Source organism: Sparus aurata, chromosome 20 (genome assembly GCF_900880675.1).
Source record: "Sparus aurata chromosome 20, fSpaAur1.1, whole genome shotgun sequence".
Lineage (NCBI taxonomy): Eukaryota > Metazoa > Chordata > Actinopteri > Spariformes > Sparidae > Sparus > Sparus aurata.
This window is the reverse complement of record NC_044206.1, coordinates 10699300-10717294: the sequence shown is the minus strand read 5'-3', so window position 1 is coordinate 10717294 and position 17995 is coordinate 10699300. Positions and strand designations below refer to the sequence as shown.

Here is a 17995-nt window from a genome sequence, read left to right as displayed (position 1 = left end):
GTGCTACCACTGTACTTATTGGCTGTTCTACAGACCTTACATATGGCCAGACTTTTGTCCAAATGTCCCTCCTTCCTATAAAATCCAAATATCTTCCAAACTTTAGATTTCAGATTAGCAGCTGCATTGTAAACCGTGTCGGAGTTGTTGGAGTTGTCAGACTTGTTGTTGTTGTGGCTTTTCCCTTGGTTATGCTAACGTTACTCTCGCGAGAATCTCACGTTCACCTTAACCTTTTATGAGAGTTGAAAGACGCTCTGCAGAATTAGCAGCAAAGCTTCTGTGAACCGATGCGTAACTTTAGAATCGCGCCATTGACCGGTTAATGGTAAATTTATATCGATACAGGGGTCCGCGTATCGATGTAGTTGCATCTTTAACGTCGAAAACGGATACCAATTTGTATCGGTGAATCTTTACACCCTTACTATATTGTGGTTGGGTTATTCTGCATTTTTACCTGCTTATCAAGACTTCATCAGATCCCTGATAACATTCCCTGAAGTATTCATGGTGTTAGTTAAATTGCATTTGAAGCTTTGCCTCAGCGATAATTTGAAATAATTTCTTTCTGATTTAAGAGAACTCACGTTTTTTTAATTTAATTTTTTTTTATTTTCCTCAAGAAATTTTAATGACAATTATTTTTGGAAATTTGACATTGCTGTGTCTCAAGTCTGTCTTTGTGCTCCCAAGTTCTTTTTCTTCTCAAATGAATCAAAGTCTCTCTCCTGAAATTATCAATGTGAAAAGGACCTGTGTCCGTCTGATTTTGGAATAGATTGTCGAGCAGATTACTATTTCATCACTTAATTATGTGCCATGGAGAGATGAGGGTGTGCAGATTTTTCATTTATGCAGCTTGTGAAAGACCACACCAGGTGATTTCACTGATTAGTTTCTCCTTTCTTGAAGGTTGCATATTCCCCTCAGTAAGTGGAAAAATGTTTTTATCAGTAAAATCATTGATATATGTGTTTTTGTCCTGTTTTCTAGGTGCTGCAGCACATCCTGAACCCAGCCTTCCTCTACAGCTTTGAGAAGGGGGAAGGTGAGCAGCTGCTTGGACCGCCCAACCCTGAAGGCGACAATCCCGAAAGCATCACCAGCGTCTTCATCACTAAGGTGCACATGCAAATACATGTTCGAGTATTTCTTCACATTGAGCCTCCACACTTCTCCCCACTTCTCCCTTTGTTCATTACTCATCAGCTTTGTCTCTCCATCCGTCTCTGTGATTTCATTACCTGCTGCATTTCCTCTCATAATGTCTTATCAGTCCAGCACATCTCCACACTCTGTCATCATCAACTACATCCCACTTAGTCAGAGTCGTCTTCTCTCGTGTCCTCCACACATTACTTGATCACTTAATTGCTGTCGCTCTCTTCTTCCTCTTCGTCTCTTCCATCTGTCCTTGTTTTTCTCTCTCCCTCCCTCTTTCCATCACATTTCATTCATCAGGCCGGACTATAATTCCTGGTGTAAATGTCAGGGTGAGACCATGCTAAAGGTCAGCGTGTTTGTTTGTGCTGTGGCAGATCTCATCACTGACTAACACCAGTCCTAATGGCTGCTAATGGCTCCTCTACGGTCTGGTTAAAACTCATTTCCTCACTCACCTTCCTCTCTCTGTGTGCTCTCCTCCCCTTCTGTACCTCTCTTCAGGGAATTTTGATGGTGATTGGTATTTTGAATGGGAAGCTCTCTCTTTCTAAGAGCCTTTCAATATGTGAAAAACTGCTGTATATCTGTTGAAGGTTCTTGACCCAGAGAAGCAGGCTGACCTGCTGGACTCGCTGCGAATCTGCCTGCTGCAGTTCTCCACCCTGCTGGTGGAGCACGCACCCCACCACATTCATGACAACAACAAGTCACGCAACAGCAAGCTGCGGCGCCTCATGACCTTCGCCTGGCCATGCCTGCTGCCCAAAGCCTGCGTGGACCCTGCCTGTAAATACAGTGGCCATTTACTCCTGGCGCACATCATTGCAAAGTTCGCCATTCACAAGAAGATTGTCCTGCAGGTGAGGAGAAACGCAGGGAGCAGAAACTCAGTGCAGCGTGGGTTGAATTGAGAATTGAAATGAAACAAGGTAGATTTGTGAAGAAAATGAAAAATGCATTTATGCAAAACAAAGACTGAAATGAGATGATTACAGATAAATGCAAGATTAAAAAAATAACAAACTTAAAAATGGAGAAACATGATAAATGTAAGTAGTAAAATAATACAGTAGAGTATTTGAAGTGAAGTGAGTATGTGCTAGTCTGAGAGCTTAGTAGTATTCCATCAATGTGATATAAATGTATTGTAAGAGAAATACAGTAGTTGAAGGGGCCATTAAAAAAAGAAATACGAATTTGTAGCATCACTTGTGCAGGAAAAGTGACAAGTGTATTACCTTTACTTTCCCAGGTTTTCCACAGCTTGCTGAAGGCTCACACTATGGAGGCCCGGGCCATTGTGCGACAAGCCATGGCCATCTTGACCCCAGCTGTGCCTGCCCGAATGGAGGACGGCCACCAGATGTTGACCCACTGGACTCGCAAGATCATTGTGGAGGAGGGGCACACTGTACCACAGCTGGTCCACATACTGCATCTCATTGTGCAGCACTTCAGGGTGAGCTGATATAGAACCACAAAAACAGATATTTAAGTTTAAGCCACTATTGAATGTGTCAATTCCCAGTGTGTGCATATGGGTAAACATGTTGGACAGTCAAAAAAAGTTCATTTCTGTCCCTGTTACCATGAGGGACTTATCTGAACACCACAAAAAAAATCATGAATGTCTAACACTCCCTGAAGTGAGAGGGTGACTGCCACTTCAGTACATTCACATTTGTTGCTGCTGCCAGCTCCCTGCTCAGTGTGGATTCGGCAACTGCAGGGAACCACGTTGGGAAAACTGTTGAGAAGCTATTTTTGCTGATTATTTGAGTGCCCTGAATTGTGTAATGCCTCTAAACCAGCCCTAACTGGAATTGAGCATCATCATTAGAAGTTGGATTATACTGTATGCCCCAATTAATCATTTTCATGATATTAGTTAGTTAACGAAATTAGAATTTTATTTCGACAGTAGCCAAGGCAATCATATGGCTCTCCAGCACAGAGCGTACTCATTCATCATTGGCCAGTGGAGCTAATGTTAACCACCTGCTGCCTGTAATCGCCTTAATGCACATACAGTCCTAGACACACTGTCTCAGTGATGGTCGGCAGAGTCAAAGAGAGCCTAGTCTATGAACCCAGTGATGGATAATTGACCTTTATGTTCGCCTTCCTTCTTAAACTTCACTCACACTTTCTGCCCTCTCGCTACTTTCATCTGATGCTCGCTGCCTCGCCGGTCAGAAAGCGACAGTCTCTTAGCAGAAGACTGACATTTCCCTCAGTTCCCCTCTATATCTCACTGACAGGCTGCTCTCACTGGGCCAGATGACTAATCTAATGTAATCACATCAGCATAATTACACTGGGGAGAAGATAATGACAGACAGATGAGAGACTTTGTGTGTGTGTTTGATAAAGAAATAGAGATTGTGTGCGTGTTTGTCTGTGTGCACACGTGATGGACACGGCTTAGCCACTCTGTCATTAAGGGGCTGTGAAGCCCTGCTCTATCGGCTATAATTACCCTCAAAGTGAGAAGCTTTAATATTCTTTGACACTGGCGACAGCCCTCAGATAGACATCTCATCTCTTGCTCTTTTGTCTGCGTGCGTCTGTGAGTCCCAGTTCAGTTTGCGATGAAGCTAAGTGACTCTTGAGTGTGACGCTTGAGAGTGTGAATTCTCGGGGCTAAGTGTGTCATCATGTCCTTGAGACTAAGTAGGAATACGACTTCAGAGTTTGCCACTTGGAGTCTCAAAGTGATTGAGCACCCCGTTTAACTTTGCATGCGTTATCAACCAAAATCAAGAGCAAGGTTTATGCAGTATAGAAAAAAAATTGCATTACATGCAGTTGCCTTTCATTCACTTTTTATTTTTGTCAGCACTGATGATAATGATGCTCTGTCAGCAGACTGGATTTTTGCAGCAAGATGGTGTTGAAGCAAGGCAAGGCAGGGTTGTACGGAGTTATGGGGCTTGTTGTTGCCTGGAAACCTCAGAATTGTATGCATTCAACCAAGCACGGTCTTGTTGGGAAAGAATAACACAATAAAATGGATGCTACAAACAAAAGGTCACTTTCATGATTGTTTGAGATGGTTGCTCAGGCAGTCGAAGCCAGTCTGATGTATTATGTGATGATACTGTTGTATGATATGATACTGTCATTTTAACATGAAGTTGAGGCAAGTCCGAGGTTCTCCTCATCTTTTGTCAACAAACCAGTAACTTACTGAATATCAAAACCAATGTGAAATTAACATGAATGCAAAACAGTTTGTAAGTTTATAATCCAACAAAATGTGTCACTCGTTTTCTATTCCTCCATACTTGTATGTGGTTTTTCTAAAGGGTGGCTGCTCAGGTAGTGAGATGTCCAAATATAAGTACAAAAGCAGGCCCCATGTGACAATGGCATTTTATGTTGATGTTTGGGTTCTTTACAAACTGCTCTCTCATCTGTTCAGTCTTATTTGCTATCATTGCTCATGTTTGCTTCTGTTGCTTCAAAACCCTGCCATTGGCATTAGTGACCATCTGCCATTGGGAAAAATGCAGAAAGGTCCAAACTGACACTTTGTGTTTAAGATGCCAAATATTGAAGCTTCATGGACTAGATACTCAATGTATGGAATCAATTCTTATATTCGATAGAATAACTAATTTTCATATCACTACTTAAATGTTTAATTATTGCAATCTTTTTCCAGGTGTACTACCCTGTGCGCCACCACCTGGTGCAGCACATGATCAGTGCAATGCAGCGTCTGGGCTTCACCCCAAGTGTAACCATAGAGCAAAGGAAGCTGGCTGTCGATCTGGCTGAGGTGGTCATCAAATGGGAGTTGCAGAGGATCAAAGACCAGCAGGTTTGCTCATGGACTGGTTAAAAATACATATACAAAATAACAACAAAATCCAGGGAGAGAGGCTGTCAGAAATGCACACAGTTTTCACTGACCCAAAATGTGGGCATCCATATCAGTTTGTGACTAACACAAACCATTCTGTGCCCACATTGCTATGGATCACTGCTTCTGTCTGGAGATGGTTATTATTTCACAAGAAAAAGCCATTTATCATAGAGATTAAAACACTCTCTTAGTCACATTCCATAAATAGTCATGACCCATAATCCTGTTGGAGCTGGTTGGCAACCTTGAAAAGATATAGACTTTCATTATGTTTACTGATGAACTAATTTCCTCTCCTGTCTGTCCCTCTCTTTGCCGTGGCAGCCGGAGTCTGAGGCTGAAGTAGGTGCTGGCGGTGAAGGGACTAGTGGCGCTGCTGTGAAAAGAGGTCTGTCTCTGGAAGCTGCGGCTGCTGCTGCTGCTGCTGCTGCTACTGGACAAGACGTGAAGAGGTTCCGCACAGCAACTGGGGCTGCTTCCACGGTGAGCTCAGTCTATCAGTACTCAGGGGGCAGGAGAATGTGGCTGTTAGCCTCCATGGCCAGTCACTTTAGCCAGGCTTGGCTTTACAATAGTGCATTATACATTGTTCATTATAACTGTTGAATCCTCTTACCTACTCTCTGCTGGCTGTCCCTGTTCCACACTACTCAAAGAGACGTGTTTACATCTGTCTGAAACAAAAATTAGCAACAGAAGATGCCAGCATGGTTGTTGTTGTCTTAATCCATTGTTCCCTACAACAGCATAGCAGCCTCACATCTATTTCATCTGGAATCCCACTGTGATCTGTTGTTTCTGCAGTCTCAAAACTGGATGAGATGTCTTTGTTCTGCCTGTTCAATATCTAAGTCGAGGTTGCTGAATCCCTATGGTGGACCGCTGATATAGTCTTTTAAAAGGCCATCTTTGTTTAGAATACAAACTCAGAAATTGTCGCTTAACATTAGCTTGTTATTTTATATCCAGTCTTTTCGCTTGACAACCTGATGATACTGACTACATTTGCAGCCCTAAAACAGCTGCGTATCTGTGTGGCTGTATTTCATTCAGTATTCGGAAAGTATATTCATTATTAATCACAACTAATCACTCTATAGCTTTGTAGCGTTAGTAACCCTGCACTAAAATCTAACCCAACATAACCCCTTTTTGAACGCCTCAATCATCATTCAACATCTCTGCAAAGCCACTCAAATCACAGGTTGTGCATTCTAAGAATGACTGTTTCTGATTATATGTTAAAAATCCCTTTTATACGTCACGCTAGTTTTAAGTTTTAATAACTGCAGTCTTAATGACAGTGTTATTTCAAACTCCTTTTATCTTAAGTCAAGATTAAAATGCAACAGCAATTTTTTTTGCTTGAGCCAAAGAAATGTTAAGTGCTCTGAATGTTGCCAGGATAATTATCAGAAAACCATAGTTACAGCCTTCTTTTCACTGTAAGAAGTGCAGGCAAAAACCTGGCATTGTAAGTTTTGTTATGAAATACGTTTGTTGTCTCAGTGACTTAAAACTTGAATTAGTCTTTGTTTATAGAATAATCATATCCTCTGTATTCAAATAAAATAGAAAAAAAAGCTGACATAATAATAATTTGTTTGTGTGTGTGTGTGTGTGCGTGTAGGTGTTTGGCCGTAGCCAGCCCATGCCTGGTACTGAGACCATGCTCACCAAGCCTGTTGAGAAACAACATACGGACACAGTGGTCAACTTCCTCATCAGGATTGCATGCCAGGTAACAAGCCCACAATTACCGCAACACATACACACTCAGTACTCCAATTCTCTTTTTGTCTCTCACACTCACACTCACACACACACACACCAGGTACAGTTCTGCCATCCATAGCGCCTGCCAGGTAGGACGCAACTGTCCTGACCCCTCGGTGGTGAAGGAAGGACACACCTGGTGGCTGTCCTAAACAATTCTACACACACACACACGCGCACGCACGCACGCACGCACGCACACACACACACACACACACACACACATACACACACACACACACACACACACACACACACACACACACACACAGTCCTTTATGTGTCTCCTCACACGGGCGTCCCTTGGTCTAGTGGCAGTGATGACCTTGGTCACAAGCCTGAAATAGACTGTTGAGAATTCACCCACCTTGACTTTTCCTACTTTCTTTTTTGGGCCAAGCTTCATTCTCACTGTTCATCCAACCATCTCTGTTGAATATAAGCTCCTATATGACTGCTGGGGGATCGCTCACAGCTCACAGAACAGTCTTAAGAAATATAATCTTTTTCTTTGTATTCCACTTGATAACACTGTGGTGTGATGCTAAATTGATCCCAGTTGAAAAATCATATCTTTTCACCGGTTCCAAAGATCACCAACCAAAGCACGCCCCATCTAGAGCTGATAAGGATTCATTGTCTTGCTAAGGATTTTCCCACATAGTGGATGTTGGTCAACTTGAGGGCTTGTGTTGATCTTCCTGATTGACTGGTTTTGCTTATGTTGTCTGTGTGAATGAAAGTACAACATATGGTGCCATTACTTGTCTCTTCTTGTCCTCTGTGATTTCACACATCGTCAGGGCACCATTGTGATATTGAAGATGAAGACCCATTGTCACTGATAATGATCCCGACTTTCCTTTCATCTCCTTTCTAGGTGAACGACAGCACCAATGTGGCTGGGTCTCCGGGGGAGCTGCTGTCCCGTCGCTGTGTTAGCCTGATGAAGTCTGCCCTCAGGCCTGACATGTGGCCTCGCGCCGAACTCAAGCTACAGTGGTTTGACAAGCTGCTTATGACAGTGGTAAGATGGCATGTGCTTTCAGAATGACTTATTAGACAACCATTATGTTTTATATGGCCACAATCATGCTTGTGTGTTGTTGTGCTGTGTTTCCGCTCTGTATTTCCAAGAGATTACTTGTAATGGCTTTTTCTTGGATTTTCCATGGATGAAAATTAACTTTCTGAAAGTGTCTGTCTAATCTTTTTTATGTATTTAATGGAGACTGTTGGTGTTCTTTAAAATCCCCCCAAAATTATTTATTTGAGTTTGTCACCGATTAAAGTTGTATGTCATCAACAATGTTTTAGAGAAACTCTTTTGAACGAAATGCAAAATGTTCATGTTTGTTGTCACAGCTTTGAGCAGTAAACAGGAAATGGCAAAGCATAACTAATGCGTCTCTGCGGACTGCCAAAGTTTCCGAGTCCCTGTTTAAGCTCTTAGTGTTTGCTCTAACGTCTCCTAGTCCTTTGTCCGTTATCAGTAATACATGAAGTGAGGCGCCAACCCCCATAATGACAAAATAATGACAGTGGTGAGATAACAGAGGTCTATCCGTGTTGGCCTGTGCCTTCCCGTTCAACCCCCCCCCCCAGTCCTAAATTCCTCATCCTTGCCTTCTGTATCGCCCCACTCTGCCTCTCTGCGTCTCTCCCTTTCCACCACTTCCTCCTCTCATCTCCTCTTTTCTTTTCAGCCCCTTATCGCAGCCTCTCCCCTTTTATCTGTTGCTCCACTCTCATCTCTCTGGTCTGATTCAGCACCACTGTTCAGACAAGGTTATCACCATGTGCTGCCAATTGTCACGTACTTCCCTTGTTCCCTTTTGGGGATCACTGCATCGGCCTTCTTTTTGCACACACACACACACACACACACATACACACACTCCGAATCAGCGCCTCTGCGTCCCGTGGGGATGGTCTGACAAACAAGGCTTTCTGCAGGTCTTATGCAGATGCACATACACAGGCCCCCGTACCCCGGGGAGCATGCTCTACCTGCCCAGCCATCTCACTCAGACTAATGAACAATGCCCTAAATCGGATTACCTTTTATCATCCCATTGTACTGCCATGGCAGTGATTAAGAGTCAGGAAGCAGGGTGTGAGAGGGAAAATGAGGAGGGGCCACGCACACAATCCCACGCTCTTGAACATAAATGCGTGTGCCCTATCTGCATTGCTCCAGAGGTCCCATTCTGTAATACAGTGCCAAATCAATACTACCCTAATATCTACCAGGAGCCTTATCACAAGAGTCACCTTGTTCATTAGCCAAGATTAGTGCCATGGATCTGTCCCAGATTATGCTCTTGGCCCTGCCAACGTTGTAAACCTTGATTGCAATTTAGACAAAATTAGGACCCGATGTTGGCCATTGATCTATAGTTTAGCAGCAATCAGAGTGCCTCAGTTCCTTTGTGTGAGAATTACCTCTGTGTGTAGAATATTGATTTCTGAGTTGTCTGGAATTCATATGGAATAAAAACCTAAATGATTCATTCATCTGCTGATGAATTTGCACTATTTTTTTTTTTGCTTTGTTTTGGGTTGTATACTCGTGTTTTAAAAAAATTAGCCTGGATATTTTCCTGGACTCACGGATCACATGAGTTATGATGAGTGGTAAATATTTCATTTTATTATTTCTCCCTCTCTTCTGCTCTCTCTATTGTCCTCTCAGGAACAGCCAGCTCAGGCTAACATCTCTAACATTTGCACTGGACTGGAGATTCTCTGCTTCCTCCTGACAGTGCTTCAGTCCCCAGCCATCCTGGCCCATTTTAAACCCCTCCAGCGGGGCATCGCTGCATGCATGACCTGCGGCAACACCAAAGTCCTTCGAGCTGTTCATTCCCTCCTTTCTCGCCTCATGAGCAACTTTCCCACCGAACCCAGTAAGTTGCCAGTGCCTAATGCCTTAATTCCAACTGGAATGTAGTCCTTGGTAAGCACTGGATATCCGAGTTGTCTGAGGAATTGCTAACTCCCTTCTGTGTTCATTGAAGATGTGCCAAAATATTTGGAGCATTTCTCTGTTGATTGATGCTCATAATGCCATGTGCTGAAAGCAAAGCATTGATTTAGATTCTCAGCTTTTCCTTGTCTGAAGCAAACACTGCCCTCTCCCTCCAGGCACATCAACAGTCGCATCTAAGTATGAGGAATTGGAGTGTCTGTATGCTGCTGTGGGCAAGGTCATCTATGAGGGACTCACCAACTATGAGAAAGCCACAAGCAACACTAACCCCACACAGCTCTTTGGTAAGACCTTTAGCTCTTTATTTCTCCCTTCCTACCCACTTGCGCTCTGTTACTTTCACTTTGTTGCTCATAAACCCTGTTTTTTTACAAATATTTTACTCACTCCCATTTTTTTTCCATACAAAACCAAGCTACCTCAGTCACTTTTAGCAATTAAATCGGAGTGGGTCGTTAAAATGTAAGCCGATGGGTTGTGCTGCTAGGGCTAACATCTGGTCTGTTTAAACAGAGGCCACAGTCCAGCGGTTTGGGAAAGGTTGTCTCGGGAAAGATTGCTGCTTTCAGCCGCCATCCCTTTATGAACATTACTGTTATCCACCCAGATGTCTCAGAGTATTTATGGATAAAGTGTACATCAAAGCTTATTCCAAGGGGAAGTTATTTGATTTATCACTCTTCTATTTGGAATGTACAGTAGGTCTCCAAATAAAGGGCCCACAATGTGACTATTTGAGTAAAGAGGTGATGCAATTTGATACGGCTTCCAAAAATGGCAGTTGTGGTCAATAAAAAAGCTTTAGGTATCCTGCTGTCGCAGTGAGCAGTGAGGGGTGACATTTTAACATTTGTCTCCACTCCAGGGAGCAACAGCAGAGGGGGGCATTACTCATACCCATCTCTGCCTCTGTGACACTAGAACTTTTGTTAGATTCCCTTTTAAAAAAAACAAAAAATCCTTGTCATGCCTTGTGAATGAACACAAGCTGACTGTGCGTGTGTGTGTGTGTGTGTGTTACTTTGCCCCACAGACGTCAGGGTTTCTCATCAGATTATTGTATTTCCCTTTTCTCACCACCATCCTCCTTCTCCTACATTTTTCTTCCAGGAACACTGATGATCCTGAAGTCGGCCTGCAGCTACAATGCCAGCTACATCGACCGCCTCATTTCAGTGTTCATGCGCTCACTGCAGAAGATGGTGCGGGAACACCTGAGCCCTCAGCAGGCCAATCCAGGGGTCACTGAAACAAGCACAGGTACACAAACAGAACAGATGGGAATTCAGTTGGGAAATATATACCTTTTTATATAACAGCATAAAGAGTGATCTTATACAAATGTATAAATAACAGAGTATATATGTATAGCTTTGAATTTGAGTGAATACCAATATAAAAGAGATTGTGACTGTAAACACAGACAATTAAAACTACAAATAACGAGGTATTTTTGTTGAATGGATAGCTACCAAAGTTAGCATGCTCCCAAGCTCCCAGTCTGAACTGCTGGCTGCATGGCTAACTGAGATAACTAGCCAATGGCAGTTACAGTTAGCAGCAGTTAGCCGTTAATTCTTAAATCCTACACTCATTAAGACAGACAAGTGGTTGGCTGGTCAGTAAAACCAGCTATTAAGCATAAATGAATTACACACTCTAGCGTGAATTAAAAATGGATCAAACTTGTCTCCACACCAGCCCTAACATATTCATGAAAATTGTGTCTAGTGGCAGTAAGTGTTTGATTCCACAGTCAGACCTGCCTCACTGTGCCTCAATTATTTAACCCAGTTCTTGAGTTCACGGCACCTGAGACACAATTAGAGCTTGGAGATCCACAAGACATCAACTGCCATTTCAGTTACTCTGCAGGGCTGTAGTTTCACCTGGCTCACGTTATCAGGAATGCTAGTGTGTGTACCTTCCCCAATCCTGATCCAACAAGGGGTGGACTGTGTGTGAGGACAGTCATACACAGGCACACTCGCATAGTGACCTTCCTCAGACTCAGTTAGAGCCAGGATATGTAGTGTATCTCAGCAGTACCGAGCTCCATACAAAGACCGTATCAAACGTTCTATATCAATGGCCACAGCTGTGTTCACAATAGCTGACTTGGTGAGGGGAGATCCACTTTTCAGATAGTCTGGTTTCACAGGGAATGTTTCACAATTCCCACCCTGTATTGTCTCTTAGTCTCTCACAGGAGAAAGCACACAGATGGTCACCTTGTGCTTCTATGCTTTTGGTTTGATAGGAGTAGCCACTGTTTGATGCTTGACAACATGCCTTGTATGACAGTCAGGGTATAGTGAAGAGGTTCACAAGTTAAGGGGTTTAAGTTGTTTAGCTTTCTCGTGACTATTACAAAATTCATTATGGTTCCCTGTTCACTTTCTTCTCTGAGCCTGGCTCCACCAGGTTTAAAGAAGTCAAGCAATACATAATTCCTGTGGCTACTCCTCAGATGGGAGGTAATGGCTGTAAGATACTATCAGTGCTTTAAATGGGCCCCTAATGACTATATCGGGAAACACAGACATTTACCCTCCACTAGGCGCAGTTATAGTCACTAAGACCAAAGGCTGTCTGACCAGAAAGGTCTTTGCCTCTCAAGATTGCTTGTCACACTAATCTAATAGCTTAACTGAAGTAGTTTCATCCTGATTGTATTGAAACTGTTTAGTAGTATTTCTACTGTTATCACTATATATAAAAAATACTTACGCTTCTGACTGTTGGCGTCTCTCCTCTCACAGTGACCAGTGAGCTGGTAATGCTGAGTCTCGACCTGGTGAAGACGCGACTGTCCGTCATGAGCATGGAGATGAGAAAGAACTTCATCCAGGTCATCCTCACTTCGCTAATCGAGAAGTCACCTGACCCCAAAATCCTCCGTGCTGTCGTCAAAATTGTGGAAGAGTGGGTGAAAAACAATTCTCCTATGGCCGCCAATCAGGTGAGGAGGCTTTTTGCTGAGACAGTTTCTACATATTTTATGCATGGAAACACATAGAAATGTGTGATTCAGCAGATAATCGCATTAGTTCTTTGATAATAGTAGGTGTGAATCAGAGAACTAAATTGGCAAAGGAGATTTTACAAGGCATGAAACCTTTGGACAAACAACAAGCAAAGCACATTTTTTTCTAAACCCAGCGAGGTCGATATTGGCGTAATACCCACAGAGGTGTCTTTGGTCTTTATTGTCTTTTAAGCTGCAGAAGGAGAGCAAGTGGTAAAGGGCTGAGGTGGACAGAGAGATGTGGTTACAAGAAAAATAGATGATCTGCGTTTTTGTTATTTTCTCCCCTCTCCTTGTCCTCTTGTCTCTTTCTCTTATCTCTCCTCTCTAACCGCCACCTCTCTCTCCAGATGCCCAACCTGCGCGAGAAGTCCATCTTGCTGGTGAAGATGATGACCTACATAGAGAAGCGTTTTCCCGATGAACTTGAGTTAAACGCCCAGTTCTTGGACCTCGTTAATTACGTCTACAGGTAATTACCGCCATTCATCACATGGCCAAATGGCCGTGCCACCCGATGCCGATGCTGCCCTTGCATCCATCTTAACGGGAGGGGGGTTATGGTCGGGGGTTTGAGGTGTGGAAAAGACACGGGAGGTTGGGTCAAGGAGCAAAGGAAAATGATGATGAAGAAATGTACCCTTCGTCATTTTTAAGAAAGGAGGTATAAGTCGAGAGATGGAAATGGTTACAGTAAGATGATGGTTAGTGGAGGCAGGTTGGGGAATAGAAGTGTGGCATCGTGCAGGAGAGGTCAGAAAGACAGCAGGTAGTGATAGAGATGGATAATGTGCCAGGGTCTTTCACAGGGCTACGGTAGTGTCAGGACTCGTGACAGGACACACAGCAGGTGAAGGCCAGAGGGGAGGGACTGTCTTAGTGACCGCTATTCATCAAACCATGGCACTCTTTTGTCTTCCTGTCTTACACACAAACATATTTAATCAGCCAAATGTACCCTGCATCTCTCCGCCACATCTGCTCCACAGAAGATTTAAAAATGAGCCGTAAAGCCATGATGGACAGGGAGTAATGATAATGAAATGACAAAGCAGCCGTGCCAGAACAATTTGTGAATAAAAGAATGGTGCAATATGCAACCGTGGTAGCCTCACCTTTGTTGTTACTTCTATACCACCTTCCCTCTCCTTCTGTTATGTGAATCACACCCATGAGGCCCATTAAATGCAGCCGGATGATGTAGAAATTATGCCTTTTTTATTTAATGCGTGACCATTAGGGCTTTACTATTACTGCTTTCTTCACGTCAAAACTACTTAAATTTCACACAGTATTCAGTGTAAACTGCCATCTCCTCATGCATCAGTGATCCCCATGACTGAATGACACGGCTGCCATGTTGCATTTGGATATTGCTATAAGACTACCTTCTGTGTTTGTAATATGTTTAGAATCCTACCTACCTGTCTGCCTGCAATTTTTGCAAATACCACCTTCATCCCAAGCAACATTGATGAGATTGTATTCTGTTAATTAGCAGTAATAATTATGACTACAGTTACACTGAAGTACCCCCAAACATTGAGCTTTAAATATCCCTCATTAGTATCATTTGCTTTATTTGGACCCGTTATTCATTAAGGATTAAAAAGAGTAAAGAGAAAAGCTATACATGCAGATATTCTGCATGGAAATTTCCTTCCTTGCTCAAAAACACATTGTAATAATATTTACTAATATAAAGATGAAGTAAAAGTCATAAAAACATAAAGAATGTGTTCTAAACATTCTGCAAGTGTTGTGCCAGTTTAAGTGAGTATTGGCATGCATCACCTCTATCCTCTTCACATGACACTCTGCCATTAGTGCCACTTTGTTTGTTGTCAGTGCAGTTGACGGCGCTGCATAAAAGTTACAAAAAAAGAAGGTTAGGCAGAGAATTTAGCTTTAACTTATATTCAGGTCTGTCAAGAAACACGAGTATTTGACACTAACACAGATGACGGCTTTCAAACAAAGTTGAATCAGCACGTCTTGCAACAACAACTGAATATGATAGGCTTCATGAATGTCGAATCATCGCAGAGTACAGTTGCTCCTGTTACTTTAGCGTGTACTTTATTTTTGTGTTTGATATTGTAACTTGTTTTTCACAGTTGTCTCAGTGGTTTTGATTCACACATCATTGCCGTGACTGCTTTCAGTTCCAGCAGATGTTCTAAGTGAATTGAATATTTCATTCTCGACAAAACGCCTGTGTTCTGCCCTCATGAATAATGCAGCTTGCAAACACTTTGAAATAATTGTTTTGTCTATCATATTACACAGGGATGAGAGCCTCTCAGGAAGTGACATCACATCCAAGTTGGAGCCAGCCTTCCTCTCAGGGCTTCGCTGTACTCAGCCACTAATCAGAGCCAAGTTCTTTGAGGTGTTTGACGCCTCCATGAAGCGCCGTGTCTATGAGAGGCTGCTCTACATCTGCTGCTCTCAGAACTGGGAGGCGATGGGCAGCCACTTCTGGATCAAACAGTGCATAGAGGTAAACAATGCTGACTCTGATCTTTCAGTGAGCCTCTTAAGCCTTTTATCTGGCATTAAAAAGATTGTATTGTTGATGCATAAAACACATCTTTCTTTTGTCTTTCTTCCCCCTCCACTCTCAGCTAGCCTTTTGAGATGCCTGTCACTCATTTCACTGTCACTGATCACGTTTTGTTCTTGTGTGTGTGTGCTTGTTAGCTGCTGCTGGCAGTGTGCGAACGAAACACCATCATCGGCACCAGCTGCCAGGGATCCATGCTGCCGTCTATTACAAACGTCATCAACCTGGCCGACAGCCATGACCGCGCCGCCTTCGCCATGGCAACACATGTCAAGCAGGAGCCGCGTGAGAGGGAGAACAGTGAGACCAAGGAGGAGGTGGGACACGCAAACAGACCCACACACACGCTACAATGTGTCATGAGAGATGCTTTCTCACATAATTTAGCACATTATCCCATTAGGAACGTGTTATATACTGTGGTCGGCAGACAAGATTAAAGCTTTTCTTCCTTGCTCGCTCTTTTAAAATTAGCGGCTGCTCTCATTTACTACCCATTACTTAGAAGCTGTTGATGGTTAATGTGCCCTTTCATAACTTTGTCTTCTTTCCTGTGTGCCCACCATGAAGAATTTCAGAGCTCTCCCAAAAGATGACTGTTTTCTTCTCTTTTCTGGCAGGATGTGGAGATAGACATAGAGTTAGCTCCAGGTGACCAGACGGCCATCCCCAAGAGTAAAGAGCAGGCCGAGAGAGATGCAGGCAACCAACTACACATGCTTACGAACCGCCATGACAAGTTCCTCGACTCTTTGCGGGAGGTCAAGGTAAGGTCGGTCCTCCTGAAACGGGCATATACTCTGTCTTTCAGTTCAGTGTGAGCTGAGGAGAATGATATATCTAACCATTATGAGGAGTTTTCAAAATGACCCTAATTACCCAGAGGTTACTACTGACAGTATTAGAGAAAGCAGCCTTTCTGATGTTTAACTTTGAACATATTTTCCCTCATGTATAGTGTGCAGGAGATTTTTATGATCCATGATCCTGCTGATTTTTATTCTAGCTATAAAATCAGGAACTGATTATTACCAGGAACATCAGTCAAATACAATTAACCACCCAGTAGGATAGTAAATCAGCAGTACTCTTGAGTCCCAAGACAAAGATTAAGGACACTATTGCCTTGCTGAGTCAGCTGCTGTCATCTTCCTCTGCCTTTTGTTAGACGGGGGCTCTTCTGAATGCTCTGGTCCAGCTTTGTCACATCTCCACGCCGCTGGCCGAGAGGACCTGGGTTCAGCTTTTCCCTCGTCTCTGGAAGATCCTCTCTGACAGGCAGCAGCATGTAAGTATTACTTACTGGCCTCCGTGTAGTTACACCCTAAGCAGAGGAGCACAGAGCAGGTAGCTTCTGAGTGTGATTGTTGCAGTTATGTGCATGACCATATTATTAAATGTTCAAAAGGTTTGCCCCATTTACACCGCCTTCTCAAGGCAGGAATATTGTGATATTTGCCATCTGTATGAAAGTTACAGAGGCTGAAAGGAGAAGGTGGAGGTAGTAATAGAGCTGCAACAGAGGCTAATTTACATCTGCGGGTAAGGATAAGCTGATGCAGCTTGTAACTGTGCAGCTCTTCCCAGTACGTTAAGTCTAAAATGTGTCCCTTTTGGCTGGAAAATCCAAAATGACAGTTTGGTCACTCCCAAATGAAGCACATTATACAGTATTTTTGACTTTGGCTTTTTTAAATTTTTTATTTTCTACACATATGCGCACGCACGCACACATTCATCCACTCTCTTCATCGTTTTCTGTATCTTATCAATGACGTTAGCAAGCAGACTGTAACTCTGACCTTGGCCATCCCATTTCTGTCTCAAAACCTGCAGTTCCACTTAATGAGGACAGATTAATTTATGCTAAAAATGGAAACGAGAAAGCTGAAGGAGGAAAGCTGTAATGAGTTTAACGAACCAGATGCATATAGAGTATTTTGAGACTTGTTGAAAGGCCCTGATTTGAAGTGATTGAGCTCTTAAACATCTGAAAGACGCAGTCAATAGAAAGATGGCTTCGGAATGATGATATTTTATGCCTGTGACAGGCATGAAGTCACAAATATGTCACGTGTTTATTCTGATGCCTGGCTCAGCACTGCGTTTAATGCCACCATTGCAACATAATAAATTATGGGGGGTGGTAGGGTTATGACTGCTGCTCGCTCAGGCTTTATATCTCTGGGCTGATTATTACATGAGGATGATAGAAAAGCATATTCCTCTATGGAAGGAATTAACTTCTGTCCACATATTGGCCTTCTCCACCATCAGCCTAATTAAGGTGACCATCAAGGCATTAATTATTCCTTTCTGTCAGTGGGCAGTGAAAATGATATTCATTACCAATACATCATTTATTTCTGAGTGTGTGTCAGTCATGATTATCAGAGCAGTAACTCCATGGTCACGCTCAAAGTCTGTTCTGCAGGCGTGGAGAGAGAGCGGCCAAGTGCACTTCAAACATGCAAATAATGTTTTTTATGTATTACCCTGGTTTAAGATCCAAATGAAAAATAATTTATTGACTGGGTTAATCATTGCAGTCACTTCTATGACATCACCTGTATTGATTATTTGCTCAAAAATATG

The 17995-nt window shown here is 42.9% G+C and overlaps 1 protein-coding gene across 3 annotated transcripts in view; it reads left to right on the top strand.

Annotated features, from left to right (window-relative positions):
* The window catches only part of trrap (transformation/transcription domain-associated protein), a 79213-nt gene that overhangs the window by 26031 nt on the left and 35187 nt on the right, over positions 1–17995 (top strand). For all 3 annotated transcript variants that reach the window (XM_030400407.1, XM_030400406.1, XM_030400408.1), the window contains 16 exons: positions 997–1125; positions 1761–2027; positions 2420–2626; positions 4835–4993; positions 5363–5521; positions 6669–6779; positions 7695–7841; positions 9510–9723; positions 9962–10090; positions 10917–11066; positions 12569–12768; positions 13185–13306; positions 15124–15337; positions 15538–15717; positions 16021–16167; positions 16569–16688. In XM_030400407.1, coding sequence (XP_030256267.1) covers positions 997–1125; positions 1761–2027; positions 2420–2626; positions 4835–4993; positions 5363–5521; positions 6669–6779; positions 7695–7841; positions 9510–9723; positions 9962–10090; positions 10917–11066; positions 12569–12768; positions 13185–13306; positions 15124–15337; positions 15538–15717; positions 16021–16167; positions 16569–16688 — 2655 coding nt within the window. The remainder of the gene's footprint in view (positions 1–996; positions 1126–1760; positions 2028–2419; positions 2627–4834; positions 4994–5362; positions 5522–6668; positions 6780–7694; positions 7842–9509; positions 9724–9961; positions 10091–10916; positions 11067–12568; positions 12769–13184; positions 13307–15123; positions 15338–15537; positions 15718–16020; positions 16168–16568; positions 16689–17995) is intronic.